This window comes from Lithobates pipiens, unplaced genomic scaffold (genome assembly GCF_037356315.1).
Source record: "Lithobates pipiens isolate NorthernLeopardFrog02 unplaced genomic scaffold, aLitPip1_a1.2 Scaffold_16, whole genome shotgun sequence".
In the NCBI taxonomy this organism is placed as follows: Eukaryota; Metazoa; Chordata; class Amphibia; order Anura; family Ranidae; genus Lithobates; species Lithobates pipiens.
Window position 1 is genome coordinate 284,009,195 of NW_027507748.1, and position 20,108 is coordinate 284,029,302.

The 20,108-nt window shown below is 38.5% G+C and overlaps 1 protein-coding gene across 3 annotated transcripts in view; it reads right to left on the reverse strand.

The window, feature by feature from the left end:
• Nucleotides 1-20,108, reverse strand: part of KCND3 (potassium voltage-gated channel subfamily D member 3) — a 688,984-nt gene that overhangs the window by 132,817 nt on the left and 536,059 nt on the right. For all 3 annotated transcript variants that reach the window (XM_077481535.1, XM_077481534.1, XM_077481536.1), the window contains exon 4: nucleotides 1,005-1,167. In XM_077481535.1, coding sequence (XP_077337661.1) covers nucleotides 1,005-1,167 — 163 coding nt within the window. The remainder of the gene's footprint in view (nucleotides 1-1,004; nucleotides 1,168-20,108) is intronic.

Sequence of the window (20,108 nt, forward strand, 5' to 3'; positions counted from 1 at the left end):
AATTTCCGACCAAAAGCTCTCATTGGCCTTTTGCTGGCAGAATTTCCGCTCGTGTGCATAACACTGAGAAAAATTGTTGATAATTGTTTTCTTAACTAAAAGTATCAATCTTGCAAAAGTCACATTATGAGATTGGAACAAGTGATGATACCTATGCAGAAATGCCAAACCCTCTATGAAGCATACAGCATTCTACCAAAAACTCAGTATAAAGCCTCGTACACGTGTTCAGAATTTTGGATGACCATTCGTCTGTTTATTGTTGCATGCTAGTCTCATGTTGAAAGTGTAGAGGTTACTCACTATACGAAAATTCTCATACGACAGAATACAACTTCAGAAGTGACATAATGTGTTCACTAGTTTTGTATGTATTCTTTCGTTTCTAAACATGCGTAGTCTTGCTCTTATGATTTTTTTCGGATGAAAACCGCATTAATTAAACGAAAAATGGACGTTGAGTTCACATATGACAAACATGTTATAGTCTGCACATCCAGCTTTTGTCAGATGAAAAAACTTAATCGGCTGACGAAAGCACCATACTAATGATCCAAAAATCGTCAGATCGTTCGTCAGACGAAATTTTACTTCCGATTTTCATAGGGTGTGTATGGGCCTTTAGTGGTGATCTGGAAAAAAATCCTCATGAAAAAGTCCCTGCTAAGAACCTTCTCTTGGACAATTGAGAATACTATTCTTAGGCTGGCCATACGTTATACAATTTTCTTGATCAGATTTTAACAACACTCTCAATTTGTATCTGATCAGGCAGGCCCTTGCACTATATACTAGAAGGTAAAGCTGAAGGAAAATTTTACAGAAATAGTACAAGAAAATTGTATAATGTATGGCCAGCTTAACTCTTTATGTCAACATACTGTATGTGTTACATGTATACCCATAATCATTTGTGCCCTGTAGGTTGTAACTCCAATATTTTTTAGTTTTTTTGTCATTTTTTTAACATTAAATAAATTAATATATCTTAATCAACTACTGACCTTTTGTGCTCTTCTTTTGTCAGCTCTCTGATTTTGATGATAAATCCGACTAAAATTTGACACGATGACAGGCACTGGAAGTGCAATAACTAGGACCCCACTTAATGAGCAGATAGAGCCAAAGATTTTTCCAGCTATAGTTTTTGGAACCATGTCTCCATACCTGTCCAAACAGTAAGAAATATCAATGGTTATTATTACTGTTGCATGTACATCTCCCACAGGCATCAGTCTAGATTTTTGTTTTATTGCTAAATATTATATGATCAGAGGTATGGTGGAATGGTACCCAATCTTAAAGAACAAGTACACATAGGGTTGATTTACTAAAATTTGGTGCAGCTGTGTATAGAAACCAAACTTAATTGAACAAACTGAAGTTAGAAGCTGATTGGGCACTGTGCACAGCTGCACCAGATTTTGCACACTCTATTTCTAGTAACTCAACCCCATGGGGTTGATGTTTAGGCCCCTTTTACACTGGGGCGGTGGGTGCGTCGGCAGTAAAGCACGTATTTTTAGCTGGGTTCTACTGTCAATTTCGTGGCTCTATTCAGCCACCAGCGGGGCACTTCTACCCCCCCCGCTAGCGACCGAGAAAGGGTTAAAACCACCGCAAAGCACTGCTGCAGCAACGCTATGCTGGCGGTATAGCCTCGCTGCCCCATTGATTTCAATGGACAGGAATGGTTTAGGAGTGGTGTATACACCGCTCCTTCACTGATCCAAAGATGCTGCTTGCAGGAGTTTTTTTAACGCCCTGCCAGCGTACCGCCCCAGTGTGAAAGCACTCAGGCTTTAACTTTTTATTGGATATGTATTATAGCAGAAACATTTTTATTTTTCAAAATTGTCACAGTTTTTTTGTTTATAGTGCAAAAAATAGTCTTGAGGCGATTCCGTTCACAGTTGCAGCGCTATACAAGTCATTCATTCATTCATTCAGGTGATCAAATACCACCAAAAGAAAGCTCTATTTGTGGGGAAAAAAAGGATATCAATTTTATTTGCTTACATCGTCACACACCTGCACAATTGTCAGTTAAAGTAATGCAGTGCCGTATCACAAAAATGGCCTGGTCATGAAGGGGGTAAAACCTTGTGGGGCTGAAGTGGTTAAAGCTTTATTTACATTTGTACATTGTAGGGGCACACACACTAAGCCTAATTTAACCTTTTACTGAAACACATAAAAAATACACGTTCCTTTTGCAGGCACGCAATGAAGCCCCAATGCCCCTTGCTAACGTGCTACATACTTTACCACATGTGCCATGCATTTTGATCTGACTCAATTAAAAAAAAGGGTCATGCATGTTTTTTGCGGAATTAACATGCATAGGGAAACCCATGGAAATAAATGGGCTGCCCTAAACGCACACACACCATCGCACCGGCCTAGGAAGGAAAGGTAAGGTAAAATACAATATTGTATGTTACATTTTTGTTTTTGTATTTAGATAGACTTTAATCTCAGTCTTTTTCTCACGTGTCAGCCCCAATTGTTTACAGAAGCATGACCAAGAGAGGAGGGGGTTTATTGTGCACCTATCCTAAAAACTGCATTGTAGGCTAAGAAACAGTGGTAGATACACCCACAAGAGACTTACTCTTTAAATATCATTGCTAATGCATCTTTACCAGTTTTGAGTAATACAGAGAACTGTTACTGGGCTGTTACACTCTGTCCCTTAACACAGTGACACAGCCCCTGAATGAACTCGTGAAATCTTAAAACAGAAATGTAAATCTGAAACCATCCTAAACTTGATGGGATTGTGATGATTCATATATAAGCCTCTCTCAATCTTTTCTGTGTGTTCAAAAGCTTTAATTAAAAAAGACAATGCCTCTAACAGAATAATATTATGCATGCTAATCCTTCTAAGAAGCAGGCAAAATCGATGTCAGAAAGGTTAAATTGGGCTTAGTTTGAAATTTATGAACTGTTAAACCTTTCTATTCTGGAAGTCAACAGTGATTAACTTTTTAAATATTAGTAGGATATATATATATATATATATATATATATATATATATATATATATATATATATATATATATATATATATATGCAAAATGTTGTGGCAAAGGTAAAACCCTGGTAATTCATGAAGCAACGTGTTTAATGAACCCCTATTGTTAAAAGTGTTGTACGCTGATAGCTATATGCAATTAATGCATGTAACAAATGTATTCAGCACATGCATTCCTTCTGTATTTGTTTTATATTTTAAAAGAGGAATTCAATCCTAAAAAATAAAAGGTGAGACCCTTCACTCATACTGATATCAGTTTAACAGTTTGCCTAATCCTTGTCACTGTCACTGTTTCTGGGGAGCTTGGTCCACATAAAGGCATGCACAACCAATATATGATGAATGCAATAATTACAGTACATATATAAAGAACATATACTTATAAGAATACAGTATGTTTCTTAATAATTGCTCTTTCAGCATGTACATATGCATAAACCAACCAGGTGGTATACAGGAAGGTTTGTGCACGGCACCTTGACGTGAAGAACATGTACACAGTTTTCTACTGTAAATAACAGAGAATATGCAAACTTTAACTTTAATTGGCCATGCCAGCCACAGTTACAAGAGAGCATGTTTAGATCTGCTTTTTTGCACAAATGTGGTTTTTATAATCTTTCAAAGGAAGAAACTGTTAAGAAAAAGTTGACGTATAAGTAAAACCAACATTTTTTGTTTTGAATAGAGCAGGGACTGGTTTTGGGTTTACCATCGCAGAGAACCAACAGAAGGTAAGAGGAGATCTCTCCAAATCAAGAGAAAGTTTCCTCTTAGTTGTCATCAGAATTGGTGTCTGAATTGCATGATGTCCACTTACTCCCTGTTCCTGGATAAACTCAAAAATGTTGATTTCCCATCATTTTCTGTACTGGAGATAATGGTCACCAGAACAAATACTGAGGGTTAATTTCCCTAGTACGGGCATAGACAGCAATTAAAACTTGACACTTCCACATTCTATGTACAACAAAAAAAAAAGTTTAATTTAATCTTATTCTGCTAAGTAAACTAAATCTCCTATGTGAGTACCAGAACTCACAATCAACTGCGTTTATTAAAAGATACTAGTAGTTGGTATATTCAACTGGACTTGATTTGTAGTGTTGAAAATGTTTCAGCACTCATCCAAGTGGCCTGTTTAATTCTAATGTGTGTAGTTGATGAGACTAAAGGGTTCTGAGGGTGGGCTATTATGTGGATGAGCAGGCATGATATTTTAGTCTAAATTAATAAAAGCTATTATTATGCATGGCCAACTGAACATTTCTATTGTTTACAATTGTAGGTTTAGGAAATCTGCTTCCAAAGTGGGCTCATTTTAGTTTTCTTCACTTTGCTATGTTAAACTACATGTTTGGAAACCATACATCTTTTTCAACTGCACCACCTAAGTGAAGCAGTAAAAATGATTTTATTATGGTAAGGGAGTAAAATAAGTGGCGGGATAAGTATCTAAACACTTGGCACTTCCTAAAAATATTTTATGACTACTGAATAAAAAAGATTTTGGCTGGTCTATGTATACAAGTTTAAAGTACAAAAAAATTACAGTGGCTGAGGAAGCCTATATAAGAAGAAAATAACAGTACTTTTTTTTTAGGGATTTTTACAAACTGTGTAATAAATTATGATGGTTTTATGACTAGCAACGTGTTGGTGGGTGAGACAAAAGCTGCTCAGTTAATCTGTATGGTAAGTTTTTCTTGGTGCAGAACCTAAGCTATTGAAGCAAAGTGCAAGATACAAAGACATTCAGACAAAATGTGTGTTGAACCATAATCTCTAAGATATGAATTATATACAGGATTCATAATGTAATGTTAATACATATACCAATAAGAAGAGAATGTTCAGGAGCATTCAACAAAAGAACAGTACTATGTCGGATCATCAGAACACATACTGGTATAAAATAGGATCAGCTCTCATTCTAACTAAATAATAGCAAAGTAATCCAGCAGCATTAGAAGATAATAGGAATCCATACAAACAAAAGAACTTCTTAAAATCTACTATGAAAAAACATTCAGCCTAACTTGCCCTCAGGGTCTAGATTGCAACTTGAAAATCCTTTGTTATTTGTAGGTTTTCCCGCTTAGAACTTTTACAATGTTCATTTTTTGAAGAGCACAGATACTGCTTGTTTAGTTCTCACACATTTGGCACCCCTGCCTGACCCGAACATGCATCTTTATATTAGCGCAGATATAAATACTGATGGTGAAAAGTGTCTTGCTAGCGTTATTGGAGCAAACTCTTTAAAATTAAAATTTTAAAATAAGCAGCATCAGCATCAGCAGTATGTAAATTGCTGTCAGCAAAGCATGCGGCGGCCTTTGCAAAACACAACATTTTTTCCCCCTAAAAATCGAAATAAACGCTGGTGTTTACCACTCACTATCTGCTGGTTACAAATCCAAAGGTGTAATGCCTAATTTCTTCAGGCTTTATTGTCATCTAAGCTTGTCATCTAAGAAACGATATAGACATCCTTTTTTTTTTTTACAGCACTTGTCATAACTAGTAGATGATTAACTGTTTCTGATTATGTAGAGAATTAAGGCATTAACTAAAGCTCCTAAAGATATTTCTTTTCACCCTAGAAGAATGATTGCTTGCAGACCTGGGTGACTGACTGTCTGAAAAAGAAACTGTAGCACAGCCATTGAAAAAAATTCAATTTTGTGTTCTGTGTATATGGGTGACTGTCTTAATACAAAAGTAAAAACTTTAGCTAAATTTTATGTGTCTGTTTTTGATGGCGCAGGAAATGGCCTTTACTTTACTGCATACAAATGCGTTGAAATCCCATTCTTTCTTATGAGGCTGTTTCACATCTAAGTATGCAGTGTATTGTTAAAAAGCATACCAGTGCATCTGAGGTAGACTCTCTGCAACATGTGCTCATGTACCTGAATAAGCTAATATACCCAATCTAGAAAATAAAAACCTGGCTTAGATTCCACTCCATAAAGCATTCTTAAAAAAGTGTAAACAAATGTAAATACTATCTTTGGGAAGAGTCCAGTATTACCAAGGTAACAACGTTTACAAATCGTGCTGCATTGTAAAATATGAGAAAACACATAGTAACACACACACATTAAATAAAATCATATTGCAAAAGCAAATTAAGCCTGCCCACTGCTCTTACCCTTTGGGTGATAAAATCAAGAGGGACTTTGTATCAGCTCTATTTATGATTGTTTCTCATAAGTTTATTAACAAAGTCAGCATGTAGGATCAAATGACATATATTTCAGTTACATACCCCAGCAACTGGGGGACTGAATATATTTCTGAAGTACTTCACAATGTGAGTTGCAATTAACCAAAATGATCCCACCACTCAGGTGGAAAAGGTAGGATAAATGGCCATGCCTCACTTAAATTGTAACAACCATTGGACAAAGAGTTTCTCATAAATGGAGGAACATCATCCATGTGTTCAGTCCTTATACAGCATTGTAGGCATGTCCTTCCTTTCCAAAACTGCACATGCGGCATTCAGAATGTAGAAAAACTTTGGTAATCTCTTCCAGCCTGGTTTTACTGCTCTCAGAGGGAGTCTACCTAGACTATGGACTCTGGGTTTTTTTCACAGTTCATTTTGAAATCTAGAATCCATAGTATATCTATCTATCTAGATATAGATATACATTGCAAAGGATTAGCATCAAATGTAGAGCTTGAAGGACACCGCCACTCGCTGGTTCTTTTTAAGGGCTGTGTTTGTTGGACTTTCTTTTAATAAAAATGGGCAAACAAAGATAGGTTTCCCTTGCAGGGGTTTCAGCATTCCTTTTCATCAACAAAACTACATTCAGCCTAGTAGGCTCTCACTTGCAGCACTGCTGCTCTGGCCTTACACTCCAGGCCCTTGTCTGTCTCCTACAGTCTGTTTTACATACCACCTTGGTGCACACAGCTAGCAACCTCTTGCTGCACTGGCTCCCCCATGGAGCCCTCCCGACTCCTGGTACTCAGACTTCCTATCTACCATGGTCAGGTCACTACTAAAAGCCCAGCACACAACTGACCAATCAGTATGCTGGCTGTTCTCAAAATCAGGACCTAGGACTAGGGATTTCATCCCACCCGGATCTCTCAGAAATCCCTGAGCTCCAGGACCCAAAGTGGACTTTACAAAACGCTGAGGAAACTGAAAGGCCAGTTTCCTCTTCATGTTACATGCTCCCTGGAGCCCCTCAACCCGTCTGCTTGAGAATTCTGGGTCACATTCTCCTTCTAGACCCTGGCAGGACAACGCTCTGCCACAATATATATATATATATATATACACTGGTAAAATTTATAAAGGGCAGCCACAAAATTGTCGCTGGGACCAATATTGAGATGGATATAATAGGATAAAACCTACTAAAATAGAAGTAAAAGTCCCACAGATGTAGACACTTCCAGTTTGTCCTGCTATCTCTGACCTTTTATACTCATGTTGGCTGCAAGAACCATTACTAGTGAACATGTTGAAGCCGCACATCATTACATGAGCAAGCAGAGCTCATTGCCTTGACAACCTCAATGCTGCAGCCATTACAAGAATGCAGAAACAATGATACAATTCAACATCCTTTTTGTGATGTTGAAATTACATGGGGATGGGAGGCTTGTCCTATAAGCCCCACTGGTCTTAAAAATGGGATCCCTGTTGGAGTTTGCACCTCTGATTTGGGGGGGGGGGGCTGCTGTGCTCCCTGTAAGCTGGGCTAGAACCAATAAGTGGTTCTTTGCTCCCTTGAACAAACTAGACTCGACAATGAAGCACATTGTGCAGATTCCTTCATTCCTAGTTGTTAGCCACTGTAGTGTAATTTTCCCCATTTTTATGCACAAAATAAGTAGTATTAGCAACTTCCCTGTACACTGTAAACAACAAAGTAAATGGAAAAAAAAAGAGAAAAAACATAAATATATACTGTATACTGGTGCCTCTCAGACAGCTAGTCCTTGCTTTTGAAGCTCTGACATGTAGCATAAAGCCCTAACTATACTGAGAAGGCCACCTCCTCATGGAGACACAGAGTAGAACAAGACATGGTTATGGGGTATAAAATCAGGTGCAGGGAGACCACAGGCAATACTGGTGACTAGTCCTTTGTCATCTTCCTGTATTTTCTTTTTCAGCACGGCTTTCAAGATTCAGTTCCTCTTTTAACATAATAATTAGGTGTTGTTATAGCCTTTCCATTGCAGAAAGTTTAAGACACATTAAAGTGGACCTTCACTCCAGTAGCAAATTCTCCTTTCCATCCCTTTTTTTTTACCTCTTTGCTTTTTCCTCTGCATACAGCCCACCCTCTGCCTCCATTCTCACCAAGGCAAGAATGCCATCTCCCAAAGCCTGCTAGGATATACATTCTGTGCATCCCAGGAAGCATTAGGTACAGTGGCCTGAGGACCTAGTCTTGCTTCATCAGAGGGCTGGCTGACCGAATCGGGAAGAGACAGAGGACTCGGAAGACATCACAATAGAAACAAAGATGGCAGCACGACACCTGGTTTGTATAACAAAGCAGCAAGTCACAGCAGACCAACACTGGATATCATGGGCCTTTGAGGATATTTTTACCTAGCCTAAAAGGTAAAAGGGGTTTAAAAAATTAGGAGGGGAGAAGTGGAATTCCTTTTTAATAGTAGACTGATTAAGCTGAAGGTCTACAATACATATGTGAAGAGTTTGCATTCTGCTGCAACAGGCACATAGCACAGGAAAGGGATAGAATACATGTTTTGCTTTTTTACCTCTTATAATTATATATTGACTAAATTATTTTTTTTTTTTAATACTTATTTTGAAACTGGGTGTGCATTTTTTTTTTTGCTTTTCCTTTTTCTGTTCATAGGGATAAATAGATACCTGTATATATGAGTATACAAATCTGTATTCCAATGGTATTGTTATGTGACAGAGACTGAGCTTTTGTAAAAGGAAATAGAAAATAGAAAAAAAAAAAAAACATGATGGATCTGATCTGATAGACTGGGAGTAATATAAATTCTTACATTTTATACATTCATGCAGATATAAGCGTTTGTTAGTCCTCCTCCTCCTCTTGAAATGAAATGTTAATTTGCACAAACACTGAAGCACTGGCCTATTTATCAGGTCTCTGTGTTAAAAACTGCTTTTGAAACACTTTAAGATTCATAACCTCCTACTTAAATAGCCCTCAGTATAAGCATACTAAATATGTTTAGGGAGTGGCTAAAATTAGCAAGGTCAATGCCTTTGAAGTGGATAATTCCCAGTGTAAGGTCTAAATGACCTCGAGTTCTTTCATCTCCCTGTGCCTTAGGAAAAAACAGTTATACTCCTGGGCCTCTTATGTCTGTAATGTTCTCTGTATAAAACTCTAAACAGTACATTTGCATTTTGCCCTGTGCTTTGCTATTAATATATTTTTTATCGGTTCTCCAGGGAAGCAAAGCCGACTGACCTAATTTATTGCTCTGTATGAGCCTCCTTTTCATTTGCAGCTCAAGGTTGGTTTGAACAGAGTAAGAGAGAGACCATCTGCCTACAATGCCCCAGGGCAAGGAATCTGGAGTGAGTGGAAACACAGTGGCATGGAATGGCAAAGATGCCAACTCAAAAATATTGTTTGGAACACACAAGTCTGACAGCAGAGATCTATCTATCTATATAGCTATCTATCTAAATTTTCTTTTTTCTCTACATAGTTACAGTTATAAATAATAAGACCAAGGGCTGCAGTATGTATCAGTGGTACCATCAGTAGGGGTACTTGCTCCCTTGCCTACAAATTCAAGCTTTTTACCTGCTGTTAAACCATTCAAGATGTGCCAGCAGTGCAGTGAAGCTGGGGTGGGGGGAAAATGGGAGTAGGGGGCAAATTATGGCCCTTAAACACTAAAAATACCTAGTTTTTGAATGTAATTGCCATAGTATTTTGTGACAGGGCCAGTGAACATAATTTATGTCTCTGACAGAAATAGGTGTAATGGATGCCTAACAAGTCAAATTATGCTTGTCTATTGTTAAAGGGAACCTATGCTTAAATTGCATTGGGGTCCTCAGTTTGAATTCTAGTTAGAGCACTGTCTACATGGAGTTTGAATGTTCTCCTTGTGCTTGCTTGGGTTTTCTCTGGGTTCACTGGTTTCCTTCCATACTCCAAAGACATGCTGGTAAGTCAATTGACTCCTGTGCAAAATTGGCAATAATATGATGTTCTACTGAGTATGCACAAGATAGCTGCGTCACCCTCTGCCCCAACAGCAGATAAAGCACTCCCCAGGTGCTATAGAAATAAATTATGAATAAAATATATAATAGAAACACTACTACTATGACCGATCAATCTATCAGGAATGCAGCGATCGATTTGCACCCCCCTGGCATGATCCATGGCCTTACCTTGCGGGGAGGAGACTGTCAACGGCGAGCTGAACTTGGAGTAGGGCTCCAGGAAGAGGCTGTTGCTGACTGGGCCATTGATTCTCCTCCCGGATGAACAGAAAAGAGTCCTGAGTCCTAAGATTCCCTGGCCAATCGGGTCTCAGGACCCGCTTCCTGATTGGCCGGGAGGGGAAGCAGGAAGGCAATAGAGAATATCAATTCGCTATTGTCCCACAACTGGGTGGGCTTAAGGCACAGTGCTCTGCGCCCCAAGCACACCCTTTTTTGAAGCCAAATAGAGCCTCAGGCTCTAATCATGTGCTTAAAAAAAATCCCATTAAAATCCATGCGCCTAGTGCCCCGGATAGATATTAGGGACCAGGCGCATGGATTAGGGGGGTGATGCCTCTGCGTCCCTAATGAGCAGCCGCCACTTCAGCCCTGTTGAGGTTAATCAAAGAATGTATAAATTAACCTTTCCTTAAGAAAATGCTTTTTTAGGATCCCTCTAGGAAGCTAGGCATTTGGACATATGATCACTGTTCAAAGACAGGGTCCAAGTTAAAACTTACATTGGCAGGTAAGTCTCTTCAGCAGGCAGCATTTCACCATGCTTTTGATCATGTGACAACCATAGCAGATGCCCCTCCAGACGTTCCCTGCTCCTCAGTGTTCTGACAGAACGCCGGACCCTCCCCCCATCACACACCAGGGACAGCAAATCAGTAGCCGAGCTGAGGAAATCGTTCCATAAAGTCACACAGGTGCCCATCTAAAAGTTTTTTGGTCAGTGACTGCCACAGGATTGGACTGAGGCCTAGACTACAACACAACAGTGGAGACCCTCACTAGAGCCAACAGTGCCAGGAGCAGGAGGGGGATTTAGAGAGACTGATGATAACCTTAATGTATTGAAGTCCAGTGGTTGAGCAGCTACAGACTCCTCATTTCCAATTACCAAATGATAATACCTAGGAAGCCGCTGTGATTATCGCTTTACAGCTTAAAAGGCCTGGGCTGGGTATTAAGTCAAAAGCACGTGTGATATCCTGTAATAGATCATTTGTAGTTGGTAAGCGGCAGTGTGTGTAGAGGTGGAGGTTATATCTCTTCTCACCAGGATTCTTGGGTGCATCATGTGTCAGTTTCACATCTGAAAATCATCTTTAACATCATGGACTATTCTTAATATGATGCAATATGATAATTAATCAACTTTATCTGCACTGAGTCACTTTATATAGAACTTTAGCGCAGCTTGATATTGAAAACCATAACAGGGTGTCTGGAGCAGTTTTCTTCTCTGGAAATGTAAGTATTTTAGTCTATTGCTCTTTTCATCATCACAACGAGATTGTTGAAGCAGCTTAAAGTTAAAAGTTTACTTTTCAAAGACCTTAATGTCATAAAGCAATGCAGTAATTATAAAAAACCAGGCCAAAAACCTTTTTCAGTGAGATAGAGTGTGGAAGGATTAGTATGTATATTGGATTTTTACTGCTTTTTCAGGGCTCAATTAGAGAGACTTACCTTCCCTTCCTGTCAAGTGACAATGGTTTCACCAAACAGAACACACATAAAAATTACATTTTACAAGGGATTTTAACCTTCTCCTACTCTACTAAGGAAACACTTTATATTTCTGTATTATTGTTAGACAGTTTCTCTCAGTTCCTGTTTGGTAAAACATTGTCAGCAAGACAAGAAATAAGGTCAAATCTCTTTAACGGAGCCAGGATATCAGTAAAAAGCTGCCAACCGATCTTCTTACAGCCTAACAATTTAGTGCTGCTCAGGGGCTCTGGGCTTCAGTTAAAGTAAAAATTGGTAAACTTCAGGCAATGTACAGCACACCCTAATTTTGGCAGCCTAGTTATTATTAGGGAATGTATGTTCCTTGCTAAAGATTTTTTATTTTTTTTATCAGGTTTTTCTGTGTTCCACTATAATGTTGAAGTATTATCACCTTTTGGCTTGTCACTAGGCTCACCTTTGCCATAATGCAACATTTGACATATTTTCCACGCCAGAAGACACAAAATTGAAGAAAGATATTTTTGTGGACCATTTGCCCTACTTACAACTTTTGCACAGTGATGCAGGTCTACCTAAACAGATAGTGGCTATATGAAATGTCTTAATTTCTGTGAAAAAAAATCTTTTACATATGTAAATATATATTACACATATACATTAATGTACTTGTCTCTTTTTTGGGTGGCCCATTTTTGATATGAAAAACTGTAGCTTTCAATTTGAAAACCTATAAGCCCCTGTACACACGGTCGGACATTCCGACAACCGAATCCGTCGGATTTTGTCCGAAACTGTTGCATACACACAGTCAGACAAAGTTGTCAGAAAATCAGATCGTACTTAACGTGATGACGCTATTTCGTTAGGACAGGACTATGTTCAGGCTAGTAGCCAATAGCTTTGGTCTAGGAATTTGATCTGAGCATGCGTGGCACTTTGTCCGATCAGAATTCTCTACACATGATCGGATAAAGTCCGCTCGGATCATGTTCTCGGAAAATTTTATAGCCCAGCAGGAAAACTTGGTCCATCGGATACTCCGATGGAACCCACACACTGTCGGATTATCCGACAACACGGTCCTATCGGACATTGTCCATCGGAATGTCCGACTGTGTGTACAAAGGCTTGGAGTTAGGCTGGATTCACACCTACGCAGTTTTGGTGCTTTTTGCATTTTGCAGATTTGCACTACAGAACGTGTTCCATAGGAAACCATGTTAAATGGACTGTAGTGCAAATCTGCAAAATGCAAAAAGCACTAAAACTGCTTAGGTGTGAATCCAGCCTTAATCAGCCAAAAAAAAAATGTTTTTTCTAGGTGCATCTTTGCCTGAACAGGTCCTTATTTCTTATACGTGTTGGATACTCAAACACTGAGAACTTTTGCCAAAGTTCTAATTTCTGTTTCTGTCTGTCTGTCTGGGAGAGTGAAACCCTTCATAATGACCATAGCAAGTATGCAGACACAGCAACTCAAGCACAGGTCTCTCAACAATACAGTCCCTGAGAGATACAAAAACTGTGGTTTATTTCGCCAGCATCTTCTAAAACCTAAAATATCAGTTTGGGCTGAATGCTTGTATATTTTTTTTTTTTTTTTTCAATTTGAGTGTTTGAAGAATCTAATAAAAGGAGTTTCATTTTAATATGACAACACTTGCTGACAAGAGTTGAATGTATGCGAATATCTGCATAATTTTAAATTGCAAGGAGGTAAAATCATTCATTGGATACTCATGTAAATGCATGGTCTTATATAAACTTTTATATTAAACAGAATAAATATGTTGATGATTTCCTTTAATGACATTAAAAGTATGAGCGGAGTGCTCCCTTCTAATCTTATCACAAGTATCTGCATTTTCCCTGTGTTGTCTTTTACCTCGACTGAGCTACAGAGTTGATCAACAGAAGCCGCTTTGATCATAACTTCTTACATAAATGAGTTATAACTGAATGAAGTTGCAGATCATTTTGAAGTCTCTTTATTCTGTGTCCTCATTTATGCAGTGTAACCGAACTATCATTCCACAGTGGGCAGATTCTGCTAGCAGGTAAGGGTCTAATATTTCATGAAGCAGATTTAGCTTTGTAGCTAGGTAATGTCTTTATTATAGTTTTTTTTTTCACTTTGCTACATCATTTCAGAAAGCTAATTTGAATGTAAAAATCTGTGAAACCAGCACCGCAGGAGCTGAGATGTGCTGCTCACAGCCTTTATCTGTATTAGAGGTTAGTCTGTATAGCGGTCATTACCTATAGTTCCCAGTGGTCATATTACAGTAAAAAAGTGATTTTATTCTTCAACGTTATACTAAATGATTGGAACTGCAGAAGCAAGGTAGTTTCATAAACTCATCTTCATGTCAAAAAGGAAAAAAAAAATATTTCTATAGTGGAGAGAATTAATGGACAACTAAATCCAAGAAGAAAAAAAAGCAATGTGTTGCAATTTGCAAGTCCTTAGATGTGTTGACTGCATTCGGTTTCTTATTTTTCCAGGCTAGGAACATTTTTAACAAGTACAGAAAACTTGTTGATCTTGCCAGGAATACTTTCTTTTCAGCTCATGGGAAGTGACAAGAACAATGCATTAACATCTTTATCCTTTGTGTGTAAACTACCAATCCTATCAGTCCACCATGTAATGGAGTTCAAGAAAAACAAGTTGGAAGTCCAGCTTGGGTGGCGACCATGGCTCCATCTATAGAAATAGTGGAAATGTGAACCTTGCCATCCAGCTACAGGAATTTTGTAATTTACAGGATTACCAAGTAAAAATAAAATGGAAATAGCCTGCAAAAAGTGAAAGTAATACATCTACTATATCTAAGCATTTGAAAGCTGCAATTTATTAATTTGTTTTATTTTTCAGGTTTAGATGTGCTTTAGAAAAGCTTTCCCTAATAACATCATGTACATGAAGAACACTATAGATATTTGTCATGGACCCCATCAAATACAGAAACTCACCATCACACATGATAATGAAGCGTGACAGCCTATGCACTCCGTTATATGATGCCCTAGAAAGTTAAGTATAGCAGTTTTTTTAACCACTTCAGCCCTGGAAGAATTTACCCCCTTCCTGACCAGAGCACTTTTTGCGATACGGCACTGCGCCGATTTAATTGACAATTGCGTGGTCGTGCGACGTGGCTCCCAAACAAAGTTAATGTCCTTTTTTCCCCACAAATAGAGCTTTCTTTTGGTGGTATTTGATCACCCCTGTGTTTTTTATTTTTTGTGCTATGAACAAAAAAAGAGGGACAATTTTGTTTTGAGGAAAAAAAAATATTTTTGAGGAAAAAAATATTTTTTTTATATATTTTTGGGAGATATTTATTATAGCAAAAAGTGAAAAATAATGTTCTTTTTTTCAAAATTGTAGCTCTTTTTTTGTTTATAGTGCAAAAAAAAAGAAAACCACAGGGGTGAACAAATACCACCAAAAGAAAGCTCTATTTGTGGGGAAAAAAGGACGTCAACTTTGTTTGGGAGCCACGTCGCACAGCCGCGCAATTGTCAGTTAAAGCAACGCAGTGCCGAAGCGCAAAAAGTGCTTTGGTTAGGATAGGGGTAAATTCTTCTGGGGCTGAAGTGTTGGACACAACATACAGGGATATGGGAAATCATTATAGACACTGATACACATGCACCTACAGAAGTTGAACTGGATGGACTATTGTCTTTTTTCAGGCTTACTGACTATATAACTATGCAAGTGTAAAATGAGCCCTTTGAATATGATCAGACAAACAATGAACCTGCAATGTGGAGGCTGCCATTGCTAGCATTTCCCAAAAATGCTAGTTTGTGGATATATTGTTTCATGTTTAGTACTTGCATGCACTCACTTGCACTCATCTGCTTTCTCTGCAAAAGGATGGAGCCATCGTTGTTCAGGTATCATCCAGGGTCATCATCTATTTCCTGCACTGAGATGCCAACTCAAGGTAACCTAATCATATCAATTCTCATTTCCTTATGTACTGCAACCTTAATACAGTTAGCAGTAAATGGTTGTCCTGTGCAATACCAATACTGTGTATATTCCTAGGCTATATTTCATACTGTAACATTTAATGCAGTTCTTCCTCTGTTGAATTAAACATAGTTTTGAATTCTCCTCGAGATGCGATATCATCACTGCCTATTTTCTCACTCCTGTTGAGTGTGACTCATAAGACTGTAAATAGATAACGTTACATAACATAAAATAAAATAAAAAAATTGAAATCTCCTGTCCACAAATTGAGAGCTGGTAGAGCCAAAAGACAATAATTTGCACAACCATAACATTCATCAGTGTCAAGAAAAGGAAATATAGTGCCATTTGCTACATGGCTGTACTGAAAGGTTGAATCATAGTTTCCACTGGTCATCTAGTTTATTTTATTTTCCACATTGTCCAAAATCTTTCTAGGCAATCCTGCCAAGGTTCCCTACCCCTGGCTTAGTCACATAGCACACTTAGCAATCCAACAGAGACCCACTGTATGCATAGTCTATGAATGCTGTTAAAGATGTATAATTTGTTATATTCTGTGTTTGGGTATAAGCTGGGCTGCTGCCTCCCTTGAGGTGTCCCCAATTGGAGAACCCTTATAGAAAAGAATGTTATAGATATAGGGTTGGTGGCGCTGCCTGTCACCCAAAGAGTGATCCTCCACAATGAGTTATTCTTCCCGGGTGAGTTCAACAAAAGCGTCATACGAATTTCCGTCACCTGAAGGGTGATCCTCCAATTAGCTCACGTTTCCCAGATGGAGGGTGAGTGTTATAAAAGTGTTCTCTGTAACTTATTTGACATGTGTTAATTGATGCTCCTTTGTTATGTAATGTTGTACCAATGTGATTAATTTCTAATCTCAAAATAGATATGCAAATAAATGTAAAAAATTCTGGTAATGATCTTATCCGGTCAGCATATACTATCTGATTTCATCAAAAATGTTTCATTCCTAGTCATATGTGGTAACCTTATAGCACACATGAATAGGGATTACTTATATGTGAAAGAATATAAGAATAAAACAATTATAAAAAAAAATAAATAAAAATAATGAAGGTCCAGTGAAAATGTTCAATGAAAAAACAGAATGCGGAACATTTGCAATTATATTCAGATTAAAAAGTTCAATCATAAGTGTTGCGATGAATAACAAAATTGAAAGTGACTTTTGTGCTTTGCCAAGATGACTCCTGACTAGGGTTGGCCACAGTTGTGCAGTAGATCAAGTGACACTCACCAGATCTTTGCACTCCTGCAGGGGTAAAGCACATGTAGTGAATGTCTAAGCAGTTCCCGGAATGGTTACCTCCTCCTTGGCTCAGTAAACACTGGGGTGTCTGGACGCCTCAGCCCATTCAGGGGCTCTCCACCTCAAATGATTGGGTTTTCAATAATCACCTCGGCGGTTCACTGTAGGATATCCTCATGGACGAAAGAGATGAGCACTCACAGTGTAAATCCAAATGGTTTGTTTATTAAAACTACTTTAAAAAGTGTTTAAGAGCAAAACTTGACACAGTCAACTATAATAGCTGGCATATCCTGGTTGCAAACCATGAGTTCTGGACTGGCGTGCGTTTCACAAAAACTTTGCAACCGGAAGTGACATGAGTGTGTACCAAGCTCCTCCTTACGTGTTTTGGTCATAGGAAGCTGTCTGAAGCTGTCTGAAGCTGTGCCATCTTGGTGCACCTCATGTCTAATTATAGTGAGCAGTCTGCAGTGTCCACCCCTACAGAGGAGGGTTTAGAATTAGAAAATTTGAAAGGACTGATTACCACAGGTTTCCACTATACACTCTTAAATCTCATAATTTACTCTGAGCATGCGTGGGACTTTTTCCGTTGGAATTGAAAAATCAAATTTTGTTGTCAGAAAATTTTAATTCTGACAGAAAAAGTCCAATGGAGCCCACACACGATCGGATTTTCCGACAACAAGATCCTATCGCACATTTTCCGTCGTAAAGTCTGACTGTGTGTACAGGGCATTAAGTGTTAATTTACTACTATTGCTAGATTCCTTCCTTTGTATCAAAAGATGTTTGCTTGGATTTTCTCAAATTTGCCAGGATGGTAGGGTAACTTGCATGTGGCTTATGAATTAGGTTGGGACACTGGACTTTAAGCTCTTTCAGTAGTAGAGACTGAAATTAAAGTGGTATTAAACCCAAAAGAAAACATTTATTAAATTTCAGCTTACCAAATTGTATAAATGATGGCTGCAATTGTGTTCTTTTTTATACTTTTTTCTTCGTTATTTTCACCTGGTGATCCTGCCAGTAAATCTGTTCATTTCAACAGACCAAACTGTCTTGCAGATATGGTGGTTAGAGGGTAGAGACAAACCATGTACCACTGAAAGGGGTGCTTACAATGATCAGATTTTATTTATGTAAAACCTTTATTCTAAAAAAAAAACTCAGGACGGCCTGATGAAAGAGAAGGCATGCTCCGAAATATGTGCCAGGCCATTTCGCTCCCACACTACCGGAACTATCACTTGAGCGTTCATACCGAGACTGGGTGAGCACTGGGGCTCTGGAATCCACCAGCACGACTGTAGTGCCTCAACCTGGATGGAGACTCCACACAGCGGGACTGCTACCCTGGTGACACGATTCTTTTACATGCAATGAACAAGTTTTTCCCCATGTGAGTGTTTGACCTTCTAAATAAATTTTTTACCAAACCTCTACACCTAAACCCCTTTCACACTGAGCTGCCCCGGGCGTCAGCATAAAGCTATTTTTAGCGCCGCTTTACCAGCATTTTAGCAGCACTATTCAGCCGCTAGCCAGGGGGTTTTAACCCCCGCTAGCGCCCGAAAAGGGGTTAAATTCCCTTAATATAGCAGCGCTGCCCCATTGTTTTCAATGGGGAGGAGCGGTGGAGGAGCGGTGATTTCACCACTCCTCCACCGCTGCAAAGAAGCTGCTGGCAGGACTTTTTGTGACACCCTGCCAGCGCACCACTCCAGTGTGAAAGCATTCGTGCTTCTGAGGCTTTTTTCAGGCGCTTTACAGGTGCTATTTTTAGCACTGTAGTGCCTGAAAAATCCCTCAGTGTGAAAGGGGTCTTAGATGGCACTGCTCTTCTTCCTGTCTGTCCAAAGGTGCTCCTGTGCTCCTTCCTCCATAGTGTAGGCACACTAATACAGGAAGTGGGTTATTGGCCAGACCACCAGGCAAAAACAGAGGGAAAAAGCTTAAGAAAATAAAACGAACCCAGCCACCACATCTTTAATACCGCTTTAATCATTCTTTGTTCAGTGTAAACTGTTGCATAAAATGTAATATGGGAAATAAATTATTCATGATATATTCTATTATAGTAGGATGCCCTTTGAACAAGGTTTTCTTCTTTGAGGTTTACCAGACTGAGGTAGCTGTGATGTGGATATATATTTACTTCAGCAGAGAATAAATTGGTTTATAGAAATCTTATTCTCTTTCTCAGAAAGAAACCTTTTTGTTACTACAATATTTTCTCCTTTGAAGAGTCATACTACACTTTTTCTGTCATTCATCCTCCTTTTCATTTCATCTGACCACATACTGCTGTGCGTTTTAATACATCCAGAATTGACTTGCTACAAAATGTTTCATTTATATAATTCCATTTCATTCAGTGAATTAGCTCTTTTCATATTTTTGTTTGGTATTTTTATTATTATTGTAGTAATAGAACTTTATTAAAATGTCAATCCTAATACAATAACCGAAGCTTGCTGGGGCTACATTACACGCTGAGGCATGCTGCAAGTCTCTTTTTATCAGATGCTGGGAGTAAAATAGTGGATTATTTGTAAAAGCTATGAATCTCTCTAAAATAAACGGTGACTTTGATGTAGCTGCAGAAATGTGTAATAGGCTTAACAGACCTGTTGGGTTGCTACAGCATTAAACACTGCCTTGTGTTTTATTATACACACCAGGCAACTCCATATGCACAGCAACTTGTCCGATCATTAGCTCAAAAGAAACCATTTTTTTTTTTGTATTATATGGCCACACATTACTAAGTTACAAATACAAGTGTAACCCATGCTGAATTTATTCTATAGAATATATGTATATTGTCATTAGAGCCTTATTCATCCTACTTAAAAAGATTTTCCTTTTTTTT